At 43.3% G+C, this 26,205-nt stretch overlaps 2 protein-coding genes and 1 pseudogene across 2 annotated transcripts; 1 reads left to right on the forward strand and 2 right to left on the reverse strand.

Annotated features, from left to right (window-relative positions):
* Positions 1 to 10,336: 10,336 nt before the first annotated feature.
* LOC133901031 (secreted RxLR effector protein 161-like) lies at positions 10,337 to 10,912 on the reverse strand. Its single transcript, XM_062342324.1, has 2 exons — positions 10,689 to 10,912; positions 10,337 to 10,577 (listed from the first exon to the last, which is right to left on the reverse strand). The coding sequence occupies exons 1-2, from the start codon at positions 10,910 to 10,912 to the stop codon at positions 10,337 to 10,339; spliced, it is 465 nt and encodes a 154-aa protein (XP_062198308.1).
* A 9,723-nt stretch (positions 10,913 to 20,635) lies between these two features.
* LOC133900967 (barwin-like) lies at positions 20,636 to 21,425 on the reverse strand. The gene is made up of 2 exons (XM_062342264.1): positions 21,062 to 21,425; positions 20,636 to 20,973 (listed from the first exon to the last, which is right to left on the reverse strand). Exons 1-2 carry the CDS (start codon positions 21,332 to 21,334, stop codon positions 20,797 to 20,799), a joined length of 450 nt encoding a protein of 149 aa, XP_062198248.1. The 5' UTR covers positions 21,335 to 21,425; the 3' UTR covers positions 20,636 to 20,796.
* Positions 21,426 to 23,279: 1,854 nt separating this feature from the next.
* LOC133901035 (uncharacterized) lies at positions 23,280 to 24,521 on the forward strand (annotated as a pseudogene).
* Positions 24,522 to 26,205: the final 1,684 nt, after the last annotated feature.

Genomic DNA, 26,205 nt, shown 5'->3' on the forward strand with positions numbered 1-26,205 from the left:
GAAACAGTTTTAAAATATATAGTGAAAGTATCTTCTGATAAATTGTTTATTGAAGGATACACACAAACATAGTATTGAAGTGTTGCATTTTTTTTTTTAGATTTTGGAAGTAGTTCCTCTCACAATTCTGGATTAAATTGTGATGATTGATATGAATTTGAATTGGGAATTGTTCTCACTCAATGATGCAAATGATGTGTTCTAGAGGTTCTTGTCCTGATGAAATAGCTCAAAGATGCTATCTTGTAACTCAAGAAATTTATGAGAAACACCATGATTACTCACTTTATGTCCATTGCCTCATATTGAATGTGACTTCAATATGATTGAAGGGCATATTGCTTTGTAGAGAACCAAGCTTGGCTAAAAGATACTTGATCATGAAAGTATCGCTTGTGTACATGTTTAGAAAGTGGGGCATAGCACTTAAAGAGTCATAATCATATGATGATAGTTCAAAGGGAAACTGGGAATACTTGAAAGTTCTCGAGAAAAGGAAAGGAAGTATGACTTCTAGCCCTAGATACCAATGATATAGACTTGAATCTTGCTATTTTCTCTTATAACTCTTAGGTTGTTGATACTAGAATCAAACTTGAGTTTTTGGCAAAATGTGAAGTTGATATATGCATCGGCAATATAGCAAATGGTTGTTGTGTTGATCGATTGGTACTGTAGCTTCTTTTTTACACTCGGAGTTTTGAATGAAATAATTGTTATTCAGATCTTAACTTGACTATGACCATAAAATTTGCTTTAGAAGTAGAAGATTGTGGACAAATGTTATTTAGCTTTCTAGCAACTTGGTCCAGTCATGATCTGTTGGTGAATGAATTTTGAGGATATATGAGTCTATAACATTGATTGGCTCCAATTTTATTTGGCATTATTGCTTGTGTCATATGAATAAGAGATGCATGGAGAAGCCCCATAGAGATGGTTTTTAAGATTCATTTGATTTTGAATCATTTGACATGTTTGAATCTTGTTTACTTGGCAAAATGACTAAGTTGGTTTTCACCGGTCTAGGAGAAAAGGTGAGTGAGTTATTAGTTCTTGTACATATAGATGTATGTAGGCTGAGGAGCTCTATAGCTAAAAGTGGTTCTCGGTACAAATCCGAATCATTCAAAAAGTTCAAGGAGTTTCAGAATAAGGTACAAAATCATACAGACAAGATAATTACATTCCAACAATTGGATCGTGGAGATAAATACTTGAGTCATGATTCTATAGTCATCTAAAGTAATGTGGAATTGTTTTATAGTTGACTCCGCACGACATGCCTCCATGAAATGGGTGTCTAAACGGACGAACCATACTTTGTTGGACATTGTTCGGTGTATGATGAGCCAATTTGATCTTCCATTTTCTTTCTAGAATACGCTCTAGAATTATAGCTATCACGTTAAATAGGGTTCCATATAAGTCTATGAAGGATATGCCATATGAGATGTAGGCCAGGAAGTGTCCCGTGTTGTCTTTCCTTAAGATATGGGGTTGTGAAGCCTATGTATAATGTTTGACATTCGATAAGCTCACTTCCAAATTAGATAAATGCTTCTTTGTGGAGTATCCTAGGGAAACCAAAGGATACTATTTTTATAACCATGGAGAAGGTAAAGTGTTTGTCACTGAAATGGTGTCTTTCTGGAGAAAGAGTTTCTCTCAAGGAAAGTTAGTGGGAGCACAGTGCAACTCGAATAGATTCGGGAATCATCAAAAAGCATTTTAGCTCCTATTGAACCACAACTGGATATGCAAAATGTTACATAACCTATTATGGAGACACCAGCCCCATGTCAATCAAAAAAAGGTCAGTCATGCACCTGATATATTCACGGTTTATATTCCTTATCACGGTGCAATGTGATATATTATTGTTGGATAATAATGAGCCCAAGGACTATACAGAAGCAATGGTGAGGCCATACTTTGATAAATGGCTTGGAGCCATGAGATTCAAGTTATAATCCAAGAGAGAAAACCAAGTTTGGAACTTGGTCGATCCACCCAATGATATAAAAAACTATTGAGTGTAATTGGGTTTTAAGAAAAACGGGTAGACATTGATGGAAATGCTCACGTCTGTATAGCACGATTGGTGGTGATAAGTTTCTTGGTAATTCAAAGTGTTGATTATGATGAAATATATTGCTTGTCGCAATGCTAAAGAATACCGGGATCATCCTAGCTATGATGTATATTATGATGTCAAAACGACTTTTCTTAATAGAAACCTAAGTTGGGCATGTATGTGATATAGCCTGAAGGTTTTGATGATCCTAAACATACTAAGAAGCTATATGAAAGCTTCAAAAGTCCATCTATGGATTGAGGTGAGCATCTCAGAGTTGGATTTTCACTTTGATGAGGTGACCAAAAGAGTTTGACTCCATCGAGAGAGAGCAAGAACCTTGTGTTTACAACAAGGCTAGTGGGAGCCCATTTGTGTTTCCGATCTCATAAATACGTATGATATATTATTGATCGGGATGACAATCTAATGTATTAAGTTTCTCAAATCTTCATTGAGAAATGATTTCAAGATGAAGTTATGAGAAAGACAATATAAATAGGGCATAAAGATCTATATAGATAGATAAAAGGAGGCCAAAGTGTTGGCACTTGTGAGAATCAGTTTGTGGTAACACCTAATGAGCACGATATCCAAAATAAAATGCCCAGAAAAAGGCTAATGAGATTAAGCCGAAGAACGTACATTGACAAGTTATTGAAATAGTTCAATATGAAGGATTCCAAGTAAGGTTTCTTGCTAATTTCATGTAGCGTCAGTCTTTGCGAGATTCAGCGTGTTGTGACACCTGATGAGTAGGAAAATCTTGATATCAATCACAAGTCTTGTTCATAGTCATCAGAAAAAATCATCCACTAGTACTGGATAAGAACGAGGATATGACCATGGTTTTTGGAGGAAAGAAAAAGGTCATTGTAAATGGTTACATCGACACTAGATTTCAAACCAACAAAAGAGTCATGGTGTTGAATCTGGTTTTATATAAATGATCGAACGATGAGCTATAAATATTCAATGCAAGAACCGTTGCCTACTCTACAACTAGCTGCTTTTGAAGATGTATTGGAGATTACATGGATTAGAAAATTAGTTTCCGAGTTATGTGTGGTTTGCAATGTGTTCAGTCTGATGGATCTCTATTGTCGATAGCAGACCTATTGCTCGTGTACTGGGAGCATTGGCACCACCATAATTTCGAGCATATACTTTGGCATGGATATATCATTCTGAATTGAATGGAGAAGTGATGCAAATACATGTTATGGGTATTGGATACCCATCAGATTAGATCTGTTAGCTTGTCTTATCCTACAACATGAAAGAAGATGTACTATCAAGCAATAAGTATTGGATACCTATGTGACTAGCTCTAGTGCAAGTAGGAAAGTTTTGGTGATATGTTGTAAATGCGATCATGGGGATGATTGTATCACTTCTATGTTTGTGTTGTCTCGAGTAATTTATTATTCTGTTCCTTGAATGATCATTATAGACATTGATCAATAAGTACGTGACTTGTTCATGAGACTGATTGTTTGATTTCATTCTAAAATGGTTCTTGGTTTCATATCATCATGTGGAACAATGATGATTCACAAACCATCACATGTATTAATTGATGATCATGTTTCATGGATCATAGATATGGAGATATCAAGTCAATAATGTGGGCACATGTTAGCGAACATGGTGTTAGATAGACCCACCTCGAGACACTGCTGGGATAGTTATATGAAGTGCCATCAGTTGTGGTCTGAAAGGTGTACATGCAGAATCATTTCACCTGAGATCGTCATCGATTCTAGAATGTGTAGTAACACAATTAGGTGCTTCCAAACGCCACTCTGTAACTAGGTAGTTATAAATGTTGCTTTCGAGTATGTTATGAAACATGTCGTAGGATGTGAGCGATCAAGATAGAATTTGCCCCTGCTAGATAACGTGAGAGATATCTCTAGGGCCATCGAGGTAGTTAGATTGAGAAAGTATATGACCATGCCAATATGATTAAAAAGTTAATCATGATGAATTCACTACTTGATAGAGTGACTGGTCGAGCTATCATAAGGGTGGCACAAATCTTGTCTTGAGCTTGACTGGTATCGTGTGGTAAAGGTATTGATGCATGAGTATATCAAGGTTCGACCAGTATTATCTTTGTGTGCATTTAGAAGATAACATGTTCTGCTAGGTACCGCTATTGACTTGCAATTCGAAAATAATTTTTAGGTAGCGACCGTTTACACATGAACCTAACGGGTCATACACTTAAAGTGATTGAATTTAAAACTTACATGAATCAACTCTAGTGCAAGTGGGAGATTGTTGGTGATACAGCCTAGAGGCTATCACGTATGTAGATTGAATATGTGAATGAGATTAAATATGATTGAATGCCCATTATGGTTTAGAGTCATGATGAATTTTAATATGATTAAAGGCTCATTAGCGTATTCTATATAAGAGGAGGCAGGAGCCGTGGGAGCATGAGTTGATTTTGCCACCACCTCTTCCCGAACTCACTGCGAAACCCTAGTCAAGTGCACGGTGCTAGCACACCGATGCACGACGTTCCATCCCTGTACGTGTGGATATCGTGGAGGTACTACTGAGATTGTTGCGGTGCTGATCGGCGACAAGGACACTATGATGGGTTCGACTACTTTCTCATCGCGATCAAGGACATGGTCAAGGCTCACTGTTCATGGTCGATGAGGTGGTCGACGTGATGGACTACTTCCTCTACGTGGTCACAAAGCTGGTTAAGAAGTACGACCACCTACTCGGAGTTGGTCGAGGACATGATAGACTTGCTTGAGGAATTGATCGAGAAGCACGACCACTTACTCGGAGCTAGTCAAGGAGTGTGACCACCTATATGTGATTGGTCGCGGATCTGATCGAGAAGCTGCTCGAGGAGTTTGATGTGCACGATGTTGGATCGGTCTACTCCAACTCTTCTTCCACTGCACTGCGCGTCAAGTGGTAAAGATCTATGATCTCCTAATTGTATGGTTTTCTAGGTGAATATGGTAGAATTTTTTTTATTTTTAGGCTAACGTAGCCAACCCGTTCCTCAACACAAATGCCTATAACGAGACCAGAGCGAGAACCACTATAACGGGAACGAGTTGGAGGAACTTATTCCACATCGATGCAGTCGCTGCCACTTCAACACCATCAGTAGGAAACCTTAACCTAGACTCACCAAGACCTAAAACTACCAAGCTGACGAGGAGTCTTCTCTTTCTTACTGCTACCCCTATCGCTGCCACCGCCAAAAGCTAAAGCACTGGAACCTACTCCTATGCAGAGGGGCCCCAGATCTGAAATACCAAATCTAGATCCAAATGAACAATAATGGGGAAGGAGTCTGATGGACTTATTCCATGTTGATGTTGTCGCTGCCACCTCGACACCACTGATAGAAAACCCTAATATGGACTCACCAGGACCTAAAACTACCAAGTTAACGAGGAAACTGTGATCCACCCCACCTCCCAATGCCATATAGACCATCGGAGGCGAGGAGGACCGATAGTCTCGCCGGTGGAACTCCCTCATACGCCTCTCTCTGTTGCTAGGGTTTTTTATGGTTAACTCGGGACTTTTTGAGATAGGGGTGTTTGAGTAATTAATACATAGAAGAAAAAAAAAAGAATTTCATAGAGGTAGACTCAAACCGAATTTTCGTGGCGCACAAAAATGATAGAGAACCTATAGATATGTGCTTGACAATCTTAGATATCTTTTGCTAGCACGTACATGATCGAGGTTGTTCGCTTTACTAAGATTCTTTTTCTCATAAAAACCCGCACAAGTAATCTAAAGAAGATACTCTCTCCAGTAAAATTACATTACGTTTTTAATTTTTTACGATCTTTGATGTGTAATTTTGACTATTATTTATTATTAGAATATAGTTATAATATCTATAAAAAATATAATATTATAAAAGTATTTTAAAAAAAATCTATGTTTCAAAACTAAATATTTTGGAAGCTATTGACTATCAAAATTTTAAAGTTTAATTGAATTATAGTCAAAACGATAAATATTTATAATCAAAAGGAGTATATACTTATATTGTATGTAAAACACGAAACTATGGTTCGTCAGAGATGTGCAGTATTGCAGCAGGCTAATTGCTTATCCCCAGTTCACTTGGTATCATAATGCCCCCTTTCGTGGAGGGTTCACGTGGCAATCAACGTGCATCGTGGCTTCACTTGAGCAGTTCAGCTCAATCGTGAACCATCTCGAAGCTGCCTGATTCTATCCGTGGAAGTAAGAAGTTTTCGCCGAGTTCAGTCACACCTTATACCACAACACTAGATGAATTGTGTTCAAGTGTGATTCCGCGATGCTAACCATTCATAACCATCCAAGTTTTTGCTTTAACTGATTGGTACAACTCAAATATGTTGAACACGGATTTCAATTTTATTTTATAATTTTTTTATTGGTAAATTTTTTGTTATTTTTTGTCATCTGCTCTGTGGATCCACATGTTAGTAAAAAAAAAATTAAAATTAGATATTTCGTTTTGCTCTGAATTCGTAAAATTTTGTCAAACTTCAGTGAAATATTAATCCTTACATTGAACACGTATGCCATAACCGAGCCTTCTGGACACGGCTTCCTCGCTCGAACATAGTCGTTGGCCCCTTATCTATTATTCAACAAAGCTTCTCGGTCGACATTCTGTTTTAACATTGACTTTTTTTAAGTAGCCTCACCAAATATAGGTTATAGCATTTAAACTTACATATAGATTTATATCATACACACGTACTCAATTATACAGACTCTTTTAATCGCAAGCTAACACCTATAATCTATACTCATACTCACACGTCTGTCTTAAAAGAGAATATCTCATACTGTAGCACGAGCACGTATGAAAACGCTACTTAAAGGCGCGGAATTTTTTTTATTTTAACTTTTTTAAACTAATATTTTATTAATAGTACGAGGAAAACTAAATTTACAGGAAGTAGTCTCTTTTGTCACGCCAAATTTTTTAACGTGACTCCCTAACTTAGTCACGCCAATTTATATGACGTGATCAAGTTGGGAGTCACGCTAAGAAATTTAGCGTGACCAAGTTAGGAAGTCATGTCAAGAAATTTGACGTGATAAAAAGGGCTACTTCATGTAAATTTAGTTCTCCTCGTGCTATTAATAAAATATTAGTTTAAAAAAAATTAAAATAAAAAAAATCCTGACCCGTGAGACACATGTGGATCGGAAGCATCTGCACTCTGCGGACTCGAATGAAGCGCCAAACACGTACGCACGCCATGGCTTAGAATTCCAACGCAATAATTACTTGGTTGAACAGAATCTATATCCTGTTTGGAATGAATACTGTTCGTACTATTTCATCACTATAATGTAGCTGTTTGTCATCCTAGAAACGATATTGAGTTTCATCTCAAAATTTTATATGCGCAAGTATATATGAGATAATCTACTCCACCTGCATGTGTGATATTTTCTGAGAATTATTTCAAAATTTCTGGACTTGTATTCGTGTTTTTACGATTTCGCCGAAGGGGTGGTGCTTTGATAGGATATTTATCCGAGATATGTGGAGGAGCGGGGAGCAAGACAGAGAACGAGAGGCTTCTACAGGCTGTTTGGTTCTTTCCTTCAAGAAATTAAGTCAAAATTTTCTACAGGCTGTTTGGTTCTGATCTTTAAGAAGGTAAGTCAAAATTTGGCTTCGTCTGGAAAGTTTGGCTTCTATTTGAATAAGGCTAAAATTTAGCCAGATCCAAAATTTTGGTTCGACCTCAAACAAACACTATTGAATATAATTTTGATATGATCCTAATTCTAATATGATCAAATTTTAATTTAACTTTTTAAGGACGAGAACTAAACAGCTCCTAAACCCCCTGATAGCTGAGTGTTGTACATGTAGCTGGCATTTCCACGTTCCAAAGTAGGACACTTGTATGCAGGACAGTGGGCAGCTATGTTGTAGAGCTAGAGCATGCACCTAACACCTATAGATATGCTTAACAGTCTCATATATGTTTGCCAGAATATATCATTATTATAGAAAATATCATCACTATCTGTTTAAAATTAACATCACTGTTGATTTTCAAACCAGCAGTAAATTAATGGTAGTGGTAATCCATAATTAAGATAGAAGTCCTCGTACCGAAATGTCAGTGGTAGAGCATTTAGATTTAAATCTACAAATAGGAACGGATGTTGTACCAAGAGCTCTTCTGACGTTCAAAGTCAAAGAGCTCCTGATACAACAGCTATGCACCATTCATTATACATCTTGCGCTAGCTGAGTGACAATACTATTCGAGTAACAATAATAAGTCTAAATGAATGGCAAAAATATAATCTTTAACACTCAAACTTAGCTTGAAGCGGATATATTTGCCATTCGTTTAGATCTATCAATTGACACAATCATCTTCACACAATATTCACGGGCATAGTGGAGGCTCGGGAGACTGCGGGCTCGGCGAACATGAGGTGGCTATGACTCGGAGCTCGGTGGACGGTGGGTTGGAGAACGCGAGGTGGCTATGGCTCGGAGGACGGTGGACGGACGCAATGGACATGGTGAGAGGAGATGAGGAGACGGGGTGAGGAGATGAGACGGGGAAGACTCATGGCAACGTGCTGGGCTCGGCAAACGTGAGGTGGATACGGCCCGGAGCTCGGTGAACGGTGGGCTCGACAAACACAAGGTGGCTACGGCTCAAAGGACGCGTTGAAGCTTGTCATAAGGGGTAGAAGCATTCGCAGTGGAGACGATGACTACCGCTCCACTTCGACCATCACTACCCATCGGGAGTAGCTTCAAAAGAGCGAAATGAGATGTGGATGGCTGAGAGAGACGTGTTCTATTTATAAAAGAATTATTAATACCGATTTAAAATACAAACTAGTAGTGAGAATAATTAGCACTGTTGGTTATTAAAGACATGTCTTTTTATATACATCTTTTACGAATCACAATAATAATTTAAATATTACTGTTGGTTTGTAATAATAACCAATAATAATAAAGGGGCAGAGATGATTCCTACTATAATAGTGTAAGATCATTTTGTTTACTGATAGATCAACTAAAAAGTGAAGAATCTGGTTTGACGTGTTAAAAGGTGAAAGATCGGAAACAACATGGAAACCTTTTCTTCGGGAACACACTGAACATGGAAACATGAAAGTTCACTTTATTCGGATGTGTTTCATTTATCTAGTAGCATCATGAATTTGTTACTAGCACCACACATGACGGCTTATATTATATTACAGTTCATGACTCAGCAGCTCACGAACTGGTGGTTGACGGTGAGGTGCCCGTCCTGTAATCCCCGGCCGTCGGTGTCGATCCTGCTGAACGCCGTGTCGTAGTCCAGGTCCGGCCCGCCACTGCTGCACTGGTCCACGATCCTCGCCGTGATCTCCGCCCCGTCCCACGGTTCGTCACCTGCAGAAGTTCGCCGTCAACCGGTGTTGAGGCACTGAGTGCCTTGCCGAATTTATTTTCTTGAGCAAACTAGTTTCTAAAGAGTCTGGTCAAGGAGTAGTGTCCGTACCCGGATGCACTGGCCGCCGGCGGCCTGGCCCCTTCGGTCCCGCCGTTCCGCACAAGGCGGTCCGGCCGTGTTGGAGCTGAACCGCGCTGATCAGCAAGCTGCTCACGCCGCACGTTTCTGCTGAAGCATGGAGAAAATCAGCAGAGTTTCTGCCGATGAACAGTGGAGCCAGCTAGTTCAGAGAAAACGTATTCAGATAGAGTTTGCGCTGGGTTTTTTCGGGGGTTATGAACTGATCCCCTCTTTTTGTTTTTTTTTTCTATTTATCGAGCACTCTGGCTTGTCCACTACTCACACGTTTACACAAATATGAACCAAATTCGCCGGCCACAACGCACGCCATCTCCTCCTCTCTCGGTCTGCACAAGTGAACTTCGTCTTTCCCCGTTTGCTGGAGCTCAACCACTTGATCGAGATTGTTGGATGCACGCACGCACGCATACTCAGCCACGAAGGCACATACATGATTAGACACACGCACACCTACACACCCTAGGACATAGCTACACAACAAATCACCACCTTAGACATGTGGTGCTGAAATTTCTGAAATCTCCTTGATGCCCAGCTGCTGTTTCATCTTGACGATCTTAACACGCCCAAGTGGCTTTGTGATAATATCAACCAACTGACCATCAGTGCCTTCATGCTCCGTCATCATCTTTCCTTCAGTGATGCAATCTCGGATGAAGTGGAATTTTCTATCAATGTGCTTGGTTCAGCCGTGGTGCACATGATTTTGACTTAGCTCAATTGTGGACATGTTGTTCACCTTCAAGCCATGATTCTTGCCAAGTAAATCTGCAATGAGCCATAACAGCCATATCCCTTGACAAGCTGCCATTGCAGCAACCATATACTTAGCCTCACAGGACGACAAGGCAACTATCTCCTGTTTTTGTGAATTCCAAGTAATCATGTTTCCTTCAAGCAAGAACACACACCCACCAGTGCTCTTTCTATTATCCAAATCATCAACCAGATCACTATCACTATATCCCACAAGATCCAAACCCTCTTAGCTACCTTTTCTGAATATGTAGCCGTATTTGATAGTACCTTGAACAAACCTTAGAATTTGTTTGACTTCTGCTTTATGTTGATCAGTGAGCTTCTCCATATATCGGCTTACAACTCCAACAACATAGGCTATATTCGGCCTTATATTCACCAGGTATCTCAAACTCCCAACAATGCTTCTATATTCTGTGGGATCGACAAATGAGCCACTGTCTTCCTTTGTCAGCTTCATCTTTGCCTCTATTGGAGTTGCTGAAGGATTACACATTGACATCCCGGCTATTTGCAATATTTTCTTTGCATAACTACTCTTGCATAAGGTGATCTCATTTGCTTCCTATTTCACCTCAATTCCCAGGTAGAAACTCAACAAGCCCAAGTCACTCATTTTGAATATTGAACACATCTCTTCTTTGAACTCTGCAATGCTTCAGGTATCTGACCTTGTAATGGTAAGGTCATCCACATATACACCAATTAGCATAATCTTACCAGCCTTCTCACTTCTGTAAATGGCATGTTCGGTTGGACTAAGAACAAAACCAAGTGGGTACAGAGATGCATCCAATTTTGAATTCCATACACGAGGTGCCTGACGAAGCACATACAATGCTTTCTTCAGTTTAAGCACTGAATTCTAATGACTTTGGTTGACAAAGCCTGGTGGTTGCTGTACATATACTTCTTCAGCCAAATCTCCATTTAGGAACACCAATTTCACATCCATATGGTGTACTTGATGGCCACCATGTGCTGCCACAGCTATCGGTACTCTCACCGACTCCATACACACCACAGGTGCAAAAACTTCTTCAAAGTCCAATCCTTGACGCTAAGCATACCCTTTAGCCACAAATTTGGCCTTGTGTTTGATTACATTTCCATCAGGATCTTTCTTCAGTTTGAAAATCCATTTTAGATTGATGGCTTTGTGTCCCTATGGAAGTGCAGCTAGTTCCCAGGTTTTGTTGTCCTCGATGGATTTCAATTCCTCTTCCATGGCCTGCTTCCAAACTCCTTCACTGAGTGCTTGATCAACAGTCCATGGTTCCTCGGAGGCCACAAGGTACATGTACACTTGTTCTTTAGTTTCAGAGGCAAGTTCATTCGACAAATGCATTGGTTCAGTGTTGTTGTAGATGCTCCCAACCATCCTGTACCGGAGTTGATTTCCCTCCATATCTCGGGATTCTCCAGTGGGTGGAGTGAATGAATGCACAGTCGGAGGTGTTGGCGCTGCTAGTGATGCCTACTACTGAAGCCTAGCCGACACACCAACGGAGTACTATAGCCCGCTTGGCACGCCAGCAGAAGCTATGTTTTGCTATTGCCCTTTGCTCGTGTTGTCAGTATTCTGAACTGGAACATCCTCATATAGGTAGTGCGCTGTAAAAACGCTAGGATCAGCTGGAGTTGAGCTCACATTTTCTGCTTCCCATTGCCACCCCTTTTCTTCTTCAAATACTACATCCCGAATTACATGTATCTTGCAATTGGATCAAACACACGGTAAGCCTTTGATCCATCTTCATACCCGGGTAGCAATAATTGACCTGTCTGAAAATTTAGGCTGTCCTGGCCCAAGTTTCTTCATATGTGCAAGGCAACCTAATGTTCTAAAATAGTGTAGCTTTGATTTCTTCCTCGGTAGGGCCTCATAGGGGCTTTTGCCTTCAAGTGATCAAGTTGGCGCCCTATTGAGAACATACATAGCAGTCTTTATAGCTTTAGCCCAAAACTCCCTGGGCACACCTCTACATTTGAGCATGCATCTGGCTATCTCAACCATTGTATGACTCCTACACCCAACAACTCCATTTTATTAAGGTGAATATGGAGCGGTGGTATACCTAGTGATTCCCTGCTCATCACAGAAGCTACTAAACTCAATTGAGTTAAACTCACCACCTGTATCTGTGCAAAATGCCCTAAGCCTAACATTTGACACCCTTTCTGCATAGGCTTTCACTTTCTTGAATAATTTCAGAGCTTCACCTTTTGACCTCATCACCTCAATCCACATAAACCTACTGAAGTCATCAACTATCAAAAGAAAGTATTTGTTTCCACTTGGTGTTATAAATAGGAGTGATTGGACCACAAAGATCCCCATGCACCAACTCTAACTCTTGTTTTTCTCTATATGCAGAAGCTTGAGAAAAGGGTGTCCTAGTCTGCTTGCCTATTACACAATTTTGGCAAAATTGCTCTGCATGCTTTATCTTAGGCATACATTGAACCATCTGAAGCTCCCCTAACTTCTCAAGCACACAAAAGTTCAGATGTCCATGCCTCTCATGCCATGTCCAAGCTTGATCAGCTCTTTTTGTTAGCAGACATACCGGTGTTGTCAGATTCAGGTTCATTTTGTACATCATATTGCCGGACTGAGCCACTCGAGCTAGCAATCTCTTTTCTTGATCATAGATCTCCAAGAACCCATCTTCAATCACCACCTTGAAGCCTTCCTCCTCTAACTATCCCACACTAATGATATTGTTCTGCAGTCAAGGTATGTAATACACCTCTGTCCGTGCTCAGTGATCCTCATTCTAGCACTAGAGAGTGACAATGCCCTTGCCACAGATCTTCACCGATGTATCATGGCCGATCCTCATGGTGCCATTCACGATTGGTCTAGAGACGTGAAGGCGATGCGATCGCCGGTCATACAGTTACTGGCACTAGTGTCCAAGTACTGTAGACCACTTTGCGCATCACTGCTGATGTTCACCACTTCGTTCATCAGCACTTGAGGATAGGGAGGCGCGCACACTGGCTCGTTAGCATGCCCAGCCAGGAGCAGTGTGTGCTGCTCATCTTCGGTCTTCGTGATATTCACCTTCTCTTGCCACTCCTGACGAGGCTCGCGGCACTCCTTCGCATGGTTCCCGTCCTTGTTGCAATTGTAGCACTTATCTTTGGATCTATCATGTGTGCTGCCACGTGCGCCATCATCCCGACCATCATGCCCGTCGCCACCTCCGTGCCCTAGGACACATGACCTGCTGTTGCCACATCCGGTGCTATTCCGATCACCATCGTGTGACCCTTCACCTTGTTCCTTCTTCTTCGCATGTGCCATCCATTCCTCCTCGGTTGGCACGCACCACTCCTCGGCGATGCGTAGGTGCCCAGTCAGCTCTTCAACTAACAACTTCGAGACATCAAGCAGCATCTCGATAGAGATCTCCATCTACGCAAACTTGTCTGGCACCACACGTAGGAACTTGCAAACGATCTTCTCGTTCAACAACTCATCTCCAAGCTCATGGAGTCAATTTGCTAGCATAGAGATCCGCATCAAAAAATCGTCGATTGTCTCCCCTTCCTTGAACTGAATTGACTCAAATTCTAGTCAGAGCTTCTGGGCATTTTCTTCATGTACCCGTTTCACCCCTTGGCGTATCACTTTGATTGCCTCCCATGCTTCTCTTGCCGTATTCTTCGTCGCCAGCGCTTGAAGCATTTTGATGGCATCGCACGCAAGATCGCCGCCAACGTCAGTCGATCTGCATGGTACTCCTCCGTGCCGGGTTCGATTGCTTCCCATGTGCCTTGAGCTTGCTGATTAACCCTAATAAGGAGAGCCTAGTCTGCGTAGTTCGTGCGCGTCAACACGAGCAGCGACAAAACACCGTCTGATTGCCCCATCACTTGTTGGACCACCGCTTGTTGGCTCTCATCAGCATCGTGTGCGCTCGAGCCATCGTTGCCGCCTGTCGTGCTACTGCCAGATTCACCATCGTTGTCAGTGCGAATCCGAGTCGAAGTAGGGGAGCTTAGAGAGAGGGAACCATCGTCGGACATCGTCAATCATTATGGTGGCTTTGATGCCACTTGTTGGAGCTACACCACGCAGATCAACTGCTCACGCCGCGTGTTTCTTCTAAAGCCTGACAAAAATCAACAGAGTTTCAGCTAATGAACAGTGAAATCAACAAGTTCAGAGAAAACATATTCAAAGAGAGTTTGTGCTGGGTTTTTTCTAGGGGGGGGGGGTCATAAACTGATCCCCTTTTTTTGTTTTTTTCTATTTATTGAGCACTTTGGCTTGTCCACTACTCACACGATTACACAAACGTGAACCGAATTCGTCGGCAACAGCGCATGCCATCTCCTCCTCTCTCAGTCTGCACAACTGAACTTCAGCTTTCCCCGCCTGCTGGAGCTCAAACACTTGACCGAGATATTGTTGAGTGTACACACTATAGGGTCTAGGATACTGAATAGAGGGGGTGAATAGGCGGTTTTAAAACTAATTGCTAAGCGATCAAATAAACTTTGCGAAAATTAAACTAAAGATCACTAGAGCAATATAAAGCAACTAGAACTATGTTGAGGTCCTATTGTTACATGCAACAATTTATATTCTAAGAAGATAAATTGTATGAATATAAATAGCACAAGAGATAACACACGAATTTTATCCCATGGTATTGGTGCTATGTCAATCACCCCTAATCCACGTTGAATGAGTTCAAGTTTCTAACCGCTTCTCTATTAAGTATGCAATTTTCACCATGAGAAGAAGCTCACACCAAACAACTTGATCTTAAACCAGAATAAAACAATGAACTACTCAATACCTCGATTTCACTAGAGTATCACTTAACCACTCCAGTGAGGCATGCTTAAAATCTCTCACAATTACCATCGTGACTCCTTCACAAACTCCTTTGAACGGCTCAACGATGCAACCACCTCCAAGAGTAACAAATCAATAACACTTGCTTGAAGGATCACTAGTGTCACAAAGATCAAACGCTACAAAACAATGCACTAGATGCTCATAGGGATGCCAACGGGGCCCCGATCTCTGTTCCCCGACGGGGAATTCTCCTATTAGGGGATGGGGATGGGACCAATTTTCCCCCGCGGGGGGTTTAATGGGAGAAAATTCTTCCCCATCGGGTATGGCGGGGGCGGGGACGGTTCCCTATCCCCCGTCCCTGTTTCCCCGTGGGGCCAATTTCCCGAAATACTTAAACTCTACATGGCCTATATATACAAGAAACGGTCCAACTAAAGCCCAACCCATCAAAGCCCGTCAGCTAGCAGGCCCTTCACCGTGCTAGCGTAGCGGGGACGGAGAACCCGTCGGGTATATTTCCCCGCGCGGGGATGGGGATGGGAGAATTTTCTCCCCCAGGAGCGGGGACGGGGACAGGGACGGGGAAAATTTCCCTCAATCGGGGCGGGGATGATTACCCTTTCCTCGCGGGGAATTTCCCCATTGACATCCCTAGATGCTCACACACTCTCAAATATACAACTACTAAACCAAGAGAGGGAGAGGAGGATGTCAAGTGCTCAAGAGTTTAGATATAAAGTGCTTGTTCTCCCCTTGAACCAGCAAGTGGTCTATTTTTCGCCCACAACTAGAAAAGTGGACGTTACCTAAAAGCTGACTTTTCTGCTCATCTGGCTGTTAGACCGCAGTACAATTGGTGGTTAGACCGCTACTGGTCCAAAGGCTACAAAAGTGTAATGATAACTCTGACACTGAAGAATAAATGACTTGACGGTCGGACCGCGAGCCTGGAACAGAGACCCAAAACTATTTGTTCCCTGGCAGTCAGACCGGCAAGCCCGACGGTTAGACCGCCAGCCGGAGCAGAGAATCCAAACACTCCGCTCCCTTGGCGGTCAGACCGGAACACTCCTCAGTCAGACCATGACTCAAGAACTCGGGAAAATTCTGCCTTACTTATACAACGGTCAGGCTGGTCATACCTAGTGGTTAGACCGCCAGCTACTCAGGACACTTTCAAAGGTAATTTTTCTGGTTCTCCTCAAAGTAAATTTATCACTTTAGATGAAATGCAAGTTTGAACAATAATGACACTTTGGTGCGTCAAATAAACGCACAACAAACTCTCTTAATAGTATGACACTTATCCTATCAATCTGATAATTTTTCTTCTTTAATCATTATTGACCGCCAAAAGAAATTGTCCTATATTTTGTACTTTTATCTTGAGCTAACTATTTACATGTCTTCCACACATATTTTTCTAGCTTCGTAACATTTTTAAAACTAATATTTTCATAACTCAATTAACCAAGTTAATTCATAATTATATATATATATAAGGTCCTCCAGTTAGATGCATATATACCTCCAGTGCACCAGAGCACCTTAGTGACATCAATCGTGCGTGCCACTCACTGCACTCTCCAGCAACTGGACTACACTAGGACCTCACGAGTGGCAAGCAGGTAAGCACATGATAAATCTGGCCAACGTCCTAATCTTTCCCTTCCGTTTCTTCCTCCCCGTGAACACAAGACGTCACGCTACTTGTCTTGTTGATGCGTCTGTTTTTGGTGAACTGCGGTCCACGCAGCTAGACATGGCTGGGATCACACGCGCTGACGGTATGGGATTGTCTTCCAAGGACAGTATGGGATTGTCTGTGAGTGGCGCGCGGTCGCCGGCTGCGCCTTAGAAATTCCGCCGGCAATGAGAGCTTGTTTGGTTGATGCCATCGGCACCGTGCCTGAGGACAAAATGTCTGCTAAGGCATGGCGTGCTTGCCTGCAGGAGATGTTTGGTTGCAAACTTATGCCTGCGAAGAAAACGTGTAGTTAGAAATACACTTTGTCAAGAGGAATACAGAAAAAGCTAATTCATTTTCGCTCCTCCCGGCCTAGTCAGTAGTCACCACGACCGACTCGGAGGAGATCGCCGGCGGTGAGGCTCGTTCGGAGGAGCGCCGGCGACCACCAAAATGGATTCATTAGGAGGTGTAGAAGACAGTGGTGTGATCGATTTGGTGCAGTTCATGATTTGTGTAGCCAGTTTTGCGGATTTGCAACCAGGGTTTGGAAAGGGGGAAAAATGTATCTCTGCTGCTCGTTGTCGCAGGGTCAAGACGGAGCTCGTCGCCGGTCCCACCACTCGCACAGGAGGAGGCCAGCACGCCGGCCATATTCCTTGCCGCTTCTCCACCGCCGCTCCGTGATAGCGATCAGGCTGATGACGTCTGACGTGCGGCGTGGAGAAGACGGCCGGCGACTTGCACTGAGATGGGACGGACGTAGCATGCAAATCTTGACCCGTCTTGGCCGTCTATTCGGAGGAGACGATAAAACTGGTGGCCGTTGCACCAAGCACGTGCGCTGGGTTAACTGAGAGTTTACTAGAACTGCCTGACATATCCGTCGAAATTTGACTAAAACTGGAGCTCTGTTTCGCGAGATTTTTTCCTTTTAGAAAAGTAAAAACATGAGAGAACAGGAAATAAGCGTGTAAGTGTATAGCTTAGTGATTTCGTAACGCGAGATTTGTTACATATGTTGCATGGTTCAAATAAAAAATTGTTCAGTTGGGGTTTTTGGTGACACACATTAAAAGATACAGAATTTCATGGGTACGTAGGTAGACTCAAATGGCCACTTCTGAAATGTGAATTTTCATCAGCATTAAGAGTCCATATATTTATTCCAAGAGTGTTTTTTCAGTCCTTGGAAGCTACCATGAGGTACCACATCAAATTATATCTTTAGAGGTACCGAAATTTGGTACATAAGTACCAAATTTTATATTTCTTGGTACCTCCTAATGACAGTAAAAAGGTTCTTATTTCAATAAGCATCGTATCTACATATGGGATTCAATCATTATACCTTATGATAAACAAACATCTTTTTTTCCAAAACATATTTTTTCCAAGCACCCTGTTAGTTGAGAGTTGTGTAGCTGGCATGCATTTGCACGGTCCAAAATACGTACACTTGTATGATGAGGAGCGACGTTTTCATTCTGCCCTAGCTTTTGTGCAGTGCAGGAAAGATAATCGTTGTAAGGTGAGAGCGAGGGCACCCATAGATATGTCCTTGACAATCTCAGATATTTTTGGTAGCGCGTATTCCCCTAAGAACACGCAAAAAGATATCTAACGAAGATATGTATGTAAAGCAAACCACTATGGTTCATCAGATATATCATAGATGCGGGCTGATAGCTGCATATTCCCAGCTAACTTGATACGATACTGTTAGCGCACGGATCGACTCATGGAACAGGGCGAGGGTAATTGGTAGGGATGATTCGGTGGCTTGATTGATAGTTCACACAGATGTTCTAGTTCAGACAGAGGAACAGATCAGGTTGAGAGGAGGAAGAAGTACTACTACAGAATGGGGTTGAACAGTAATCATGACACGGTACTGGTTCTTAATCTCCCACGAAAACAATAATTGAGACACTAAAAATCGGCACTGATGTTTGCTACAGTATAAAAACCCACCTTCTTTCACAGCTCGACCAGAACAGAGTCGACCGATTTTTGTCGTCCTTGCAGTTGAAGCGTTCAAAATTTGGAAGAGTTAAGACGCTCTAAGGTTAGTAAGATGATTTATGTTTTATTTTTAGATTAATTTACTTAGTCGATTGCTCTAGATTTGATGGTCAGTGGTTGTTCTATGGTGATGAATTTTACGATTCAATTGAGATCTAATTAGGAGAAGTTTGCAATTTTATCATTGTTAGATGTATAGAGATGGTCTATATTTCATTCTTAGTTGGATTTAATTGCTAAATTGCTCTAGGTTTGAATTTAGGTGGTTATTCTTTAATGTTGAATTTTGAAGGAGCTCCAATTGAGATACAATTTAGAGAAAGATCGTAATTTTTATCATTATAGATGATTTAAGAGTAGATTAAAGTTACAAGTAAATAGATGTGAGTGTATACATTAAAATCTATGGATAATTGCAAATTTACCACTACTTGAACCGTTATTGCAAATTTGCCACTAAAAATTACAAAAATACCACTAGAACTGTCATTCGAGTAGCATCCTTGCAAAAAATAAAAAATTATAGAGGTATTTGCAAATGCCCCTAAAATCTAGCTATAATTTTTCAGTATGTGGATTGCGTATATTTTTAAAGTCTTACATTTAAATAATAATCAAATAAATTTTCTCTATTCATTAATCAACATAGTGAATTTAACACGATTGCTACAATACTATATTGTAGGGATGACACGTCCACCCATTGGTCACAAGCAGACACAGCATTCTTTGAAAGGTGGGTCCTCTGACTCAGCCTAAGTACCGGAAGGAGATAGTCCCTCAAATAGGAACCAATTAAGATGCGAGGTAATTCAATAAATTTATTCTAGATTTTGAAATGTTCAATAATTATAACTTGTTTCAGTTTAATTATAATGATTTGTAGATGGATCGGTTATTGATGTATAAGGATCAAAGGCTAGAGTTATTTAATAGCGTTTAGGCTTTTTTTAAGGGCTGCTGCGGCGTACAAGAAGCCAAAAAGAAAGTGTGTCGATCACTATATATGTTATTCATGTGTCGACTGCAAAAATGAAAAGCAGTTTTCAAATATAGAGTAGATTCATGCACACTTGATTCATAGGAGTTTCAAAGTTAGCTATACCCATTAGATTGGACACAGTGAACTTGAAGATATTGTGCATAAAGGGCAACCAACATTCGAAGAAGACAGAGACAACAATATGATGGCTGGCCTGCGAGCTTTTTCTTCGATCTTCAGTTCTGTTGTCGTTCGTGATTGGAGGATTAACAGCAACGCTAACAGATACTTCTTTCTTGAAGGGTTTATGTGATAATCTAAGGCATCCTAAAAGGAACTCAATGAAGCAAAAGGTTATACGATCACCGTATTCGCAATGGAACCGCTTAACATGCGGGACTTGTATTGCACCTATTAATCACAACGCACGTAGATGCGTTCTAGCATGTGTCTAAATAAAATTAGAGGTATAACCTCACGTAGCGTAGATACGCGTTTTGATCATTAAACGTATCTATGTATATATGTACTATTATTCTCAGAATTTAATAAGAAAATACAAGCACCTGGACCGAGTCTAAGTTTATTCAAACTTAGGTGGGCAGGTTCTACCACAAGAATCATAACAGCTCAGTTCGCCTGTTTGCATTTCTTGATATGGCCTGACACACGCTATCATATAACTCAATTCATTTTCCCGCAAAAAAAATACAATTCAATTTATTCCACTTTATTCCGGTTTAATTAAGTACGGTACATGGTATGATGCACGACATCGAGCACTTGATTCTATTCAACGTGATGACTTGAGATATATTCAGCAAGATAACTTGATTATCTCAATAATTCGTACCACCAGTCAATTATTTATCAGTTGTCGCCGCAATCGACGAACTGGTAGTTGACGGTGAGGTGCCCGTTCTGTACTCCCTGGCCGTTGGTGTCGATCTTGCTGAACGCCGTGTCGTAGTCCAGGTCCAGCCCGCCGTTGCTGCACTGGTCCACGATCCTCACCGTGATCGCCGCGCCCGTCGCCGTGTTCGTCACCTGGGCATATAGATTACCGGGGTCACTTACTGTTCATCTTCTTGCTCGAAGCGACGATCGATCGGCTCAAGCCTAGCTAGAAGCTTACCAGGAGGCACTTGCCGCAGGCGGCCTCGCCGGTGGGGCCGACGGGCCCGCAGAAGGCGGTCCAGCCGTACTTGCTGCGCCAGGACAGCGGCTTGCCGGCGTCCCAGGTGGCGCAGTAGGCGCTGACGGCGTTCAGGTCCCAGTTGTTCTGCTGCGGGCGGTAGAAGTTGTACGTGGCGCGCACGCCCGACGCCTCCTGCGCCGCGGCCATGGCCGCCGCCGCGCAGAGAAGCACCGCCGCCAGTGCCAGCCTCTCGCCGGACATCCTCGCCATGGCAGCCGACGTGAGCTCAGATGGAGCACAGAGAATGAAATCGCAAGTAATCAAGCAAGCGCTTTTGTTACTAGCTAGCTGCGAATGGACTACGAGCCATATGGCCATTATATAGGAGCGGTGAGCAGTGCATTGACTCTTCGCTTCCGAAAATCGCGCCAAAATTTCGTTAAATTCCTTGCCAAATCTATATACATGCAGCACCCTCGAAGCTGAATTTGTTAGCGTCACTGGCTTTTTCGCTAGTGGACTGAGTCAGACATGCCTCGGAATTCCAAGGGATATCTAGTTGCAAACATTGACCCGGGCCACCCGGCCAGCCCAGTGGAGAAGACATTAGACGTGGTTGGCTGGGAAGCCAGGTAGAGGAACTTATTCATCTCTTTTCCTCCTCCTCTTTCTCTCCTTCTTACTCTCTCTTTTCTTCTTCGTTTCCCTTATTCATGACAAAAAAAAAACTTAGAGGGCTTAGAGGGTTTCTACTGACTGTGAAGTAGTAGGGGCTGGCCAGCCCCCTCTTGAATCCGTCCCTGCATGTAGCTGAACTGGCTTGAGAGTCTGATGTGGTTGTGATGCCTTCTGCTACTGTTTCGATTAGCTGGCGTGCGAAGCAAATTGAATGAGCTCGCCACACAAGACTTCAAAGGGCGACCGGCCAGAATTTGCCGGGTCCAGCCTAGGGGTGAAAATGAAACGACCCATTTGAATGAATAAAGCATAATTTAGAATCTTTTTTTTTGTGTGGCGCAGAAGCATAATTCAGAATGTTGATCAAGTTGATCATCATCAGAAAGTGTAATGATTTGAAGTGGACTGATAAGCTTTAGAGTGATGCTTAGGGCTCTTAAAGTATCCACTTTTGTTGTGCATGATTTTGGTGAGATGGTTTCTGGGTAGTTTTTTTTTTAAAGGGTATTTCCATTAAACCATAGATGCAGCCAAATCACTTATAACAATTGGTTTTTTAGATGAAAAGGAATAAATATTATCCCAGCATATGCATCACATGATGCATGTAACCATCCGTTATTACCAAGTAGCCAAATGACTGGTCACAATTGGTAATACATCCACCGGCATGAACAGCACTCGATTGCATCTTTGATTTTCTGCACATTTGAGTAGCGTTGGTCTTTCTAATCGCAAGGATGCTTCTACTTTTTTTTTAGATGAAGGATGTTACTACTTGGGCTTGAAGAAAATCAGGCCTGGTCCAAGTCCAAAAGATCCGAGCAAATCAGGCCTGGTCCAAGTCCGAACTAGGCTCGGGCCTGGCCGGAAGACTAAAGTTATTTATTTATTTATTTTAAGTTTTATTGACCCAGCCTAAGCTTAGCCCACCCAGGATTTGCTCAGGTTCACTAACAAGCAAGATAATTAGGCACGTCGGCTATTTAACTAGGCCCACTCAGGATTAAAATTTTGTTGAAATTTTGTGAATTTTAAAATTTCAGAGAGAAACAAAATATCTAATTTTAGAATTTTTTTAACTAATATGTGGGATTTATAGAGCAGAGAACGAAATGACTAAAATTTTGATAAAATTTTGTAAAATTTCAGTCTTTCCCTGATGAATGAAAAAATTATAAAACGAAATTAAAATCTTGGACCACTTTGAGGAAGGAGAAAAGGCCTGCCGCGCGAGATCGAAGACTCGCCGCAGCGCGCCGTGAGCGCGGGCGATCAACGAGGGCGTCGTCGTCCGTCAACTGGGTTTTCTCGCCTGCAGGCCGCGTCCAAACGCTTCTTCTTCTTGATGCCAGGCCGGCATGCTTCTTCTTCTTCTCCCGTGGATCAGACCAGGCCTCCAGCTCCGGGCAAGAAGAGGCCTCAAACGGTGTCCGAGTCGTCTCCGTCCTCGGCCTCCGAAAGCGCGGAGGGAGGAATTTTGCTCCACTCGGGGCGTCGATGCGGGAGCCGGCGATAGAGTCGCAGCAAACACAATCTAATACGCCGCTGGCTGCGACGCGGCCGGGCCCAGGCACCATGGCAACGGCATACCCGGATTGGTCCGGTCTTCCCGAGGAGATGATGGTCACGGTGATGCAGGCGCTGGACATTCCGGATCTGTTCCGCGCCGGCACCGTCTGCTCCTCCTGTACGCCGCCTACTCCACCGTCTGCCGCGTCCGCATCCCCATCACGGACACGGCCCCCTGTTTGCTTTACTCGGGCCGCGCCGCCACGCTGTACAGCCTCTCGAGCGGCGCGTGCTTCCGCGTCCGCCTGCCGGACCCCCCGCTGCGCAGCCGCGCGCTGGTCGGCTCCGCGCACGGCTGGCTCGCCGCGGCCGACGAGGCGTCCAACCTCCTCCTCGTCAACCCGCTCTCGGGCGCCCAGGTCGCGCTCCCGCCCGTCACGTCGCTCTACCATGTCGAGGGCTTCCTGGACGACGGCAGCAACCTCATGTACAATGTCCAGGAGAGCGAGGACCCGGACGAGCCGGACGATCCTGTGCAGTGTGCAGTACCCGGCGCACAAACTGCGCCTGTTTCTCCACTACAAGGTAGTCATGTCCTGCAGTCCTTCCAAGGGGAGAGACTGCATCTTCCTGCTTCTGCACCCGCCGGACGGCGAGCTCTCCTTCGCCCGCCTCGGTGACCACCGGTGGACTCGGATCACCGTCGAAACTCTCAAATGGATCAGCGGCTATCGCGACATCAAGGACGGATTTTTTTTTTATGTGCTGAGCTTCGACGGCTCCATGCTCACCTTGGAATGATCCTATCAAAGATATCGTGCTGACGCCGTGGGGTGATCTCTTGCAAGTGTGGAGGTTGAAGGAAGCAAAGCGGTCCGCCACTGCCGTCGAAGTTCCGGTGGAAGTTGAGCATGAGGTTGACGACCCACGCATGGTATCTCGCTCGAAAGAATTTTTCCTCTACAAGGTTGAGTCTGGCAGACAGGGTCTCGGCAAGGTAACGAGCATTGGAGAGCATGCTCTGTTCCTCGGTTTCAATTATGCGGTGTGCCTCCCAACAAAGGATTTTCCAATGCTGAACCCAGACTGTGCTTATGTCACTGATGGATTTGATGAAGAAATGTGTGGCCATAAGCACAGCTTGAGAGAAATTGGCATCTGGAATTTCAAAAGTAACACACTGCAACATCTTGGCATCGAGCAATCTCGCAAGCCATGGCTGAATTGTGTTGGAATTGATCTCGGTTGCTTTACTAACGTATCCTAACTAACGTGACCGAGAATCCAGAGGAGTCCGTCTCCACCCCGCGCCCTGATTGGGGACGCAATCAATATTTCGGTTGCGGTTCTGTTCCACCAGCGCTACATATAAGGGAATAAGCCAAGGGTCTCGAGTATCACTGAGATCGCGAGACCAACTGACGCACCAACATCTTAAGCCCTAGATCGATCTCACGGGCGGCGCTATGTGGAGCGAAAGTTGTCGCTGCATCGGGATCGACTTCTCCAAGCTATCCCTCACACCGACACGTACAGCTACATCACCATCTACCCTGAGCTATCATCAAGACTTAATGGTTTCATCCGGCTCCGGTATGTTTCGCGCTTCCACTTTTGGGTGATCAACATCTAGGGCTAAAAATTATAACGATTAAATGAGTTCTTAGATCTAATATTTGGCATCAGAGCCTATAGTCCTAGTGTTGAATCCAATTGAGCCCATGTTGCCCTCGATTGAAGCCAATTAGTATGAATTAATGTTGATTAGACATAATTAAGTCCAATTCTGTTTCGGAATATGCTTAATGCTCATGTTTAATGACACACATGCATAATGGCTCGGATTAATGAAATTAGGATGAATTCACGTATACATGTTTATGGATTAGATCAATTCGGCTCGGGTTAGAACAATTGGTGACAATTTATGATGTTTTGAGCCTTATTTAGACATTAGTTAGCAATGTTGGTATGAGATTAAGGTGAATTAGTTTTAGATTAATGTGTTTTAGCTCTAATTGACCTCGGGTCAATTCAATTAGGTGGCTCTTAGGCTTATGTATTCATGAATTAGGCTTTTATTTCGTGTTTATGTACATGTTTATGAGAATTAGGCTCAGATTAGATGATACTTATGTATGTATGTGTGTTTTGTGTGGACCAATTGGGATCGGTTTGGGCGTACTGAGCTCGGGAAAGCACTTAGAAGGAGGAGAATTTGGGGGAAACTAGAGAACCCCTAACGTAAACCCTAAAGAAAGTACCCAATTCTCCAATCCGAAACTCTTTTCGCCCTAAATTCCGAACCCTAAAACCCACATTTGGGGATTTCCCAAAACCCTAAATTAGGCAAGAGGAGGGGAGACTTACGGCTTTTTGCCCTTCTAGTCGTCGACATGCTCGCTGGAGTCTCACGGTCTTCTTCTCCGGCGAGACCCCCTTTCCTCTTCCCCGATCGCGCGCGCAGATCCTTTGTGTGGTCGCTGTCTTCATGCATTCATCGTCAATCCATCGAAGAACGTCACCTTTCGCCGTGTGCGCATGTCGCCTTCTCGAGACCACCACAAACCGGCTCGACGGTGCCATGCGCGATCGCAGTCGCATGCGTGTGCCGGCGAGCCGACCCATGGAGGCACCGGTTTCATCTTCCTCTTGCTCTCTCCGTTGCTCCCTTTTCACCGGCGATGTTGCGTTGCCAGAGCCCTTAAGGCGGTTGCCGCTCTTCTCTCGCTCGCTTGCAGCCGCGAAGTTTTCAGAGGGAGATAGGTGAAATGAGCTAGGGTTTGGGCTGAAGTCATCGGCTATGAGTGTTGATCCGACGAGAAGAGCGATGCGCCATTGGATTGGACAGGGCGGGCGAGATCGCTCCTCAGCGTCACCTCGGGCTGGCGTGCATGAATGATGCTGGGCTGGAGCTATGCATGCGGAGGCTAGCGCTGGTACGCCATGGG

Source organism: Phragmites australis, chromosome 19 (assembly GCF_958298935.1).
Source record: "Phragmites australis chromosome 19, lpPhrAust1.1, whole genome shotgun sequence".
Classification (NCBI taxonomy): Eukaryota; Viridiplantae; Streptophyta; class Magnoliopsida; order Poales; family Poaceae; genus Phragmites; species Phragmites australis.

Coding starts and splice junctions, on each gene's coding strand:
- LOC133901031 (XM_062342324.1), bottom strand. CDS start 10,912: ATGTCAATGTGTAATCCTTCAGCAACTCCAATAGAGGCAAAGATGAAG. Junction 10,578..10,688: donor GAAGTCAAACAAATTCTAAG/GTTTGTTCAAGG, acceptor TTTGGATAATAG/AAAGAGCACTGGTGGGTGTG.
- LOC133900967 (XM_062342264.1), bottom strand. CDS start 21,334: ATGGCGAGGATGTCCGGCGAGAGGCTGGCACTGGCGGCGGTGCTTCTC. Junction 20,974..21,061: donor CCTGCGGCAAGTGCCTCCTG/GTAAGCTTCTAG, acceptor CTATATGCCCAG/GTGACGAACACGGCGACGGG.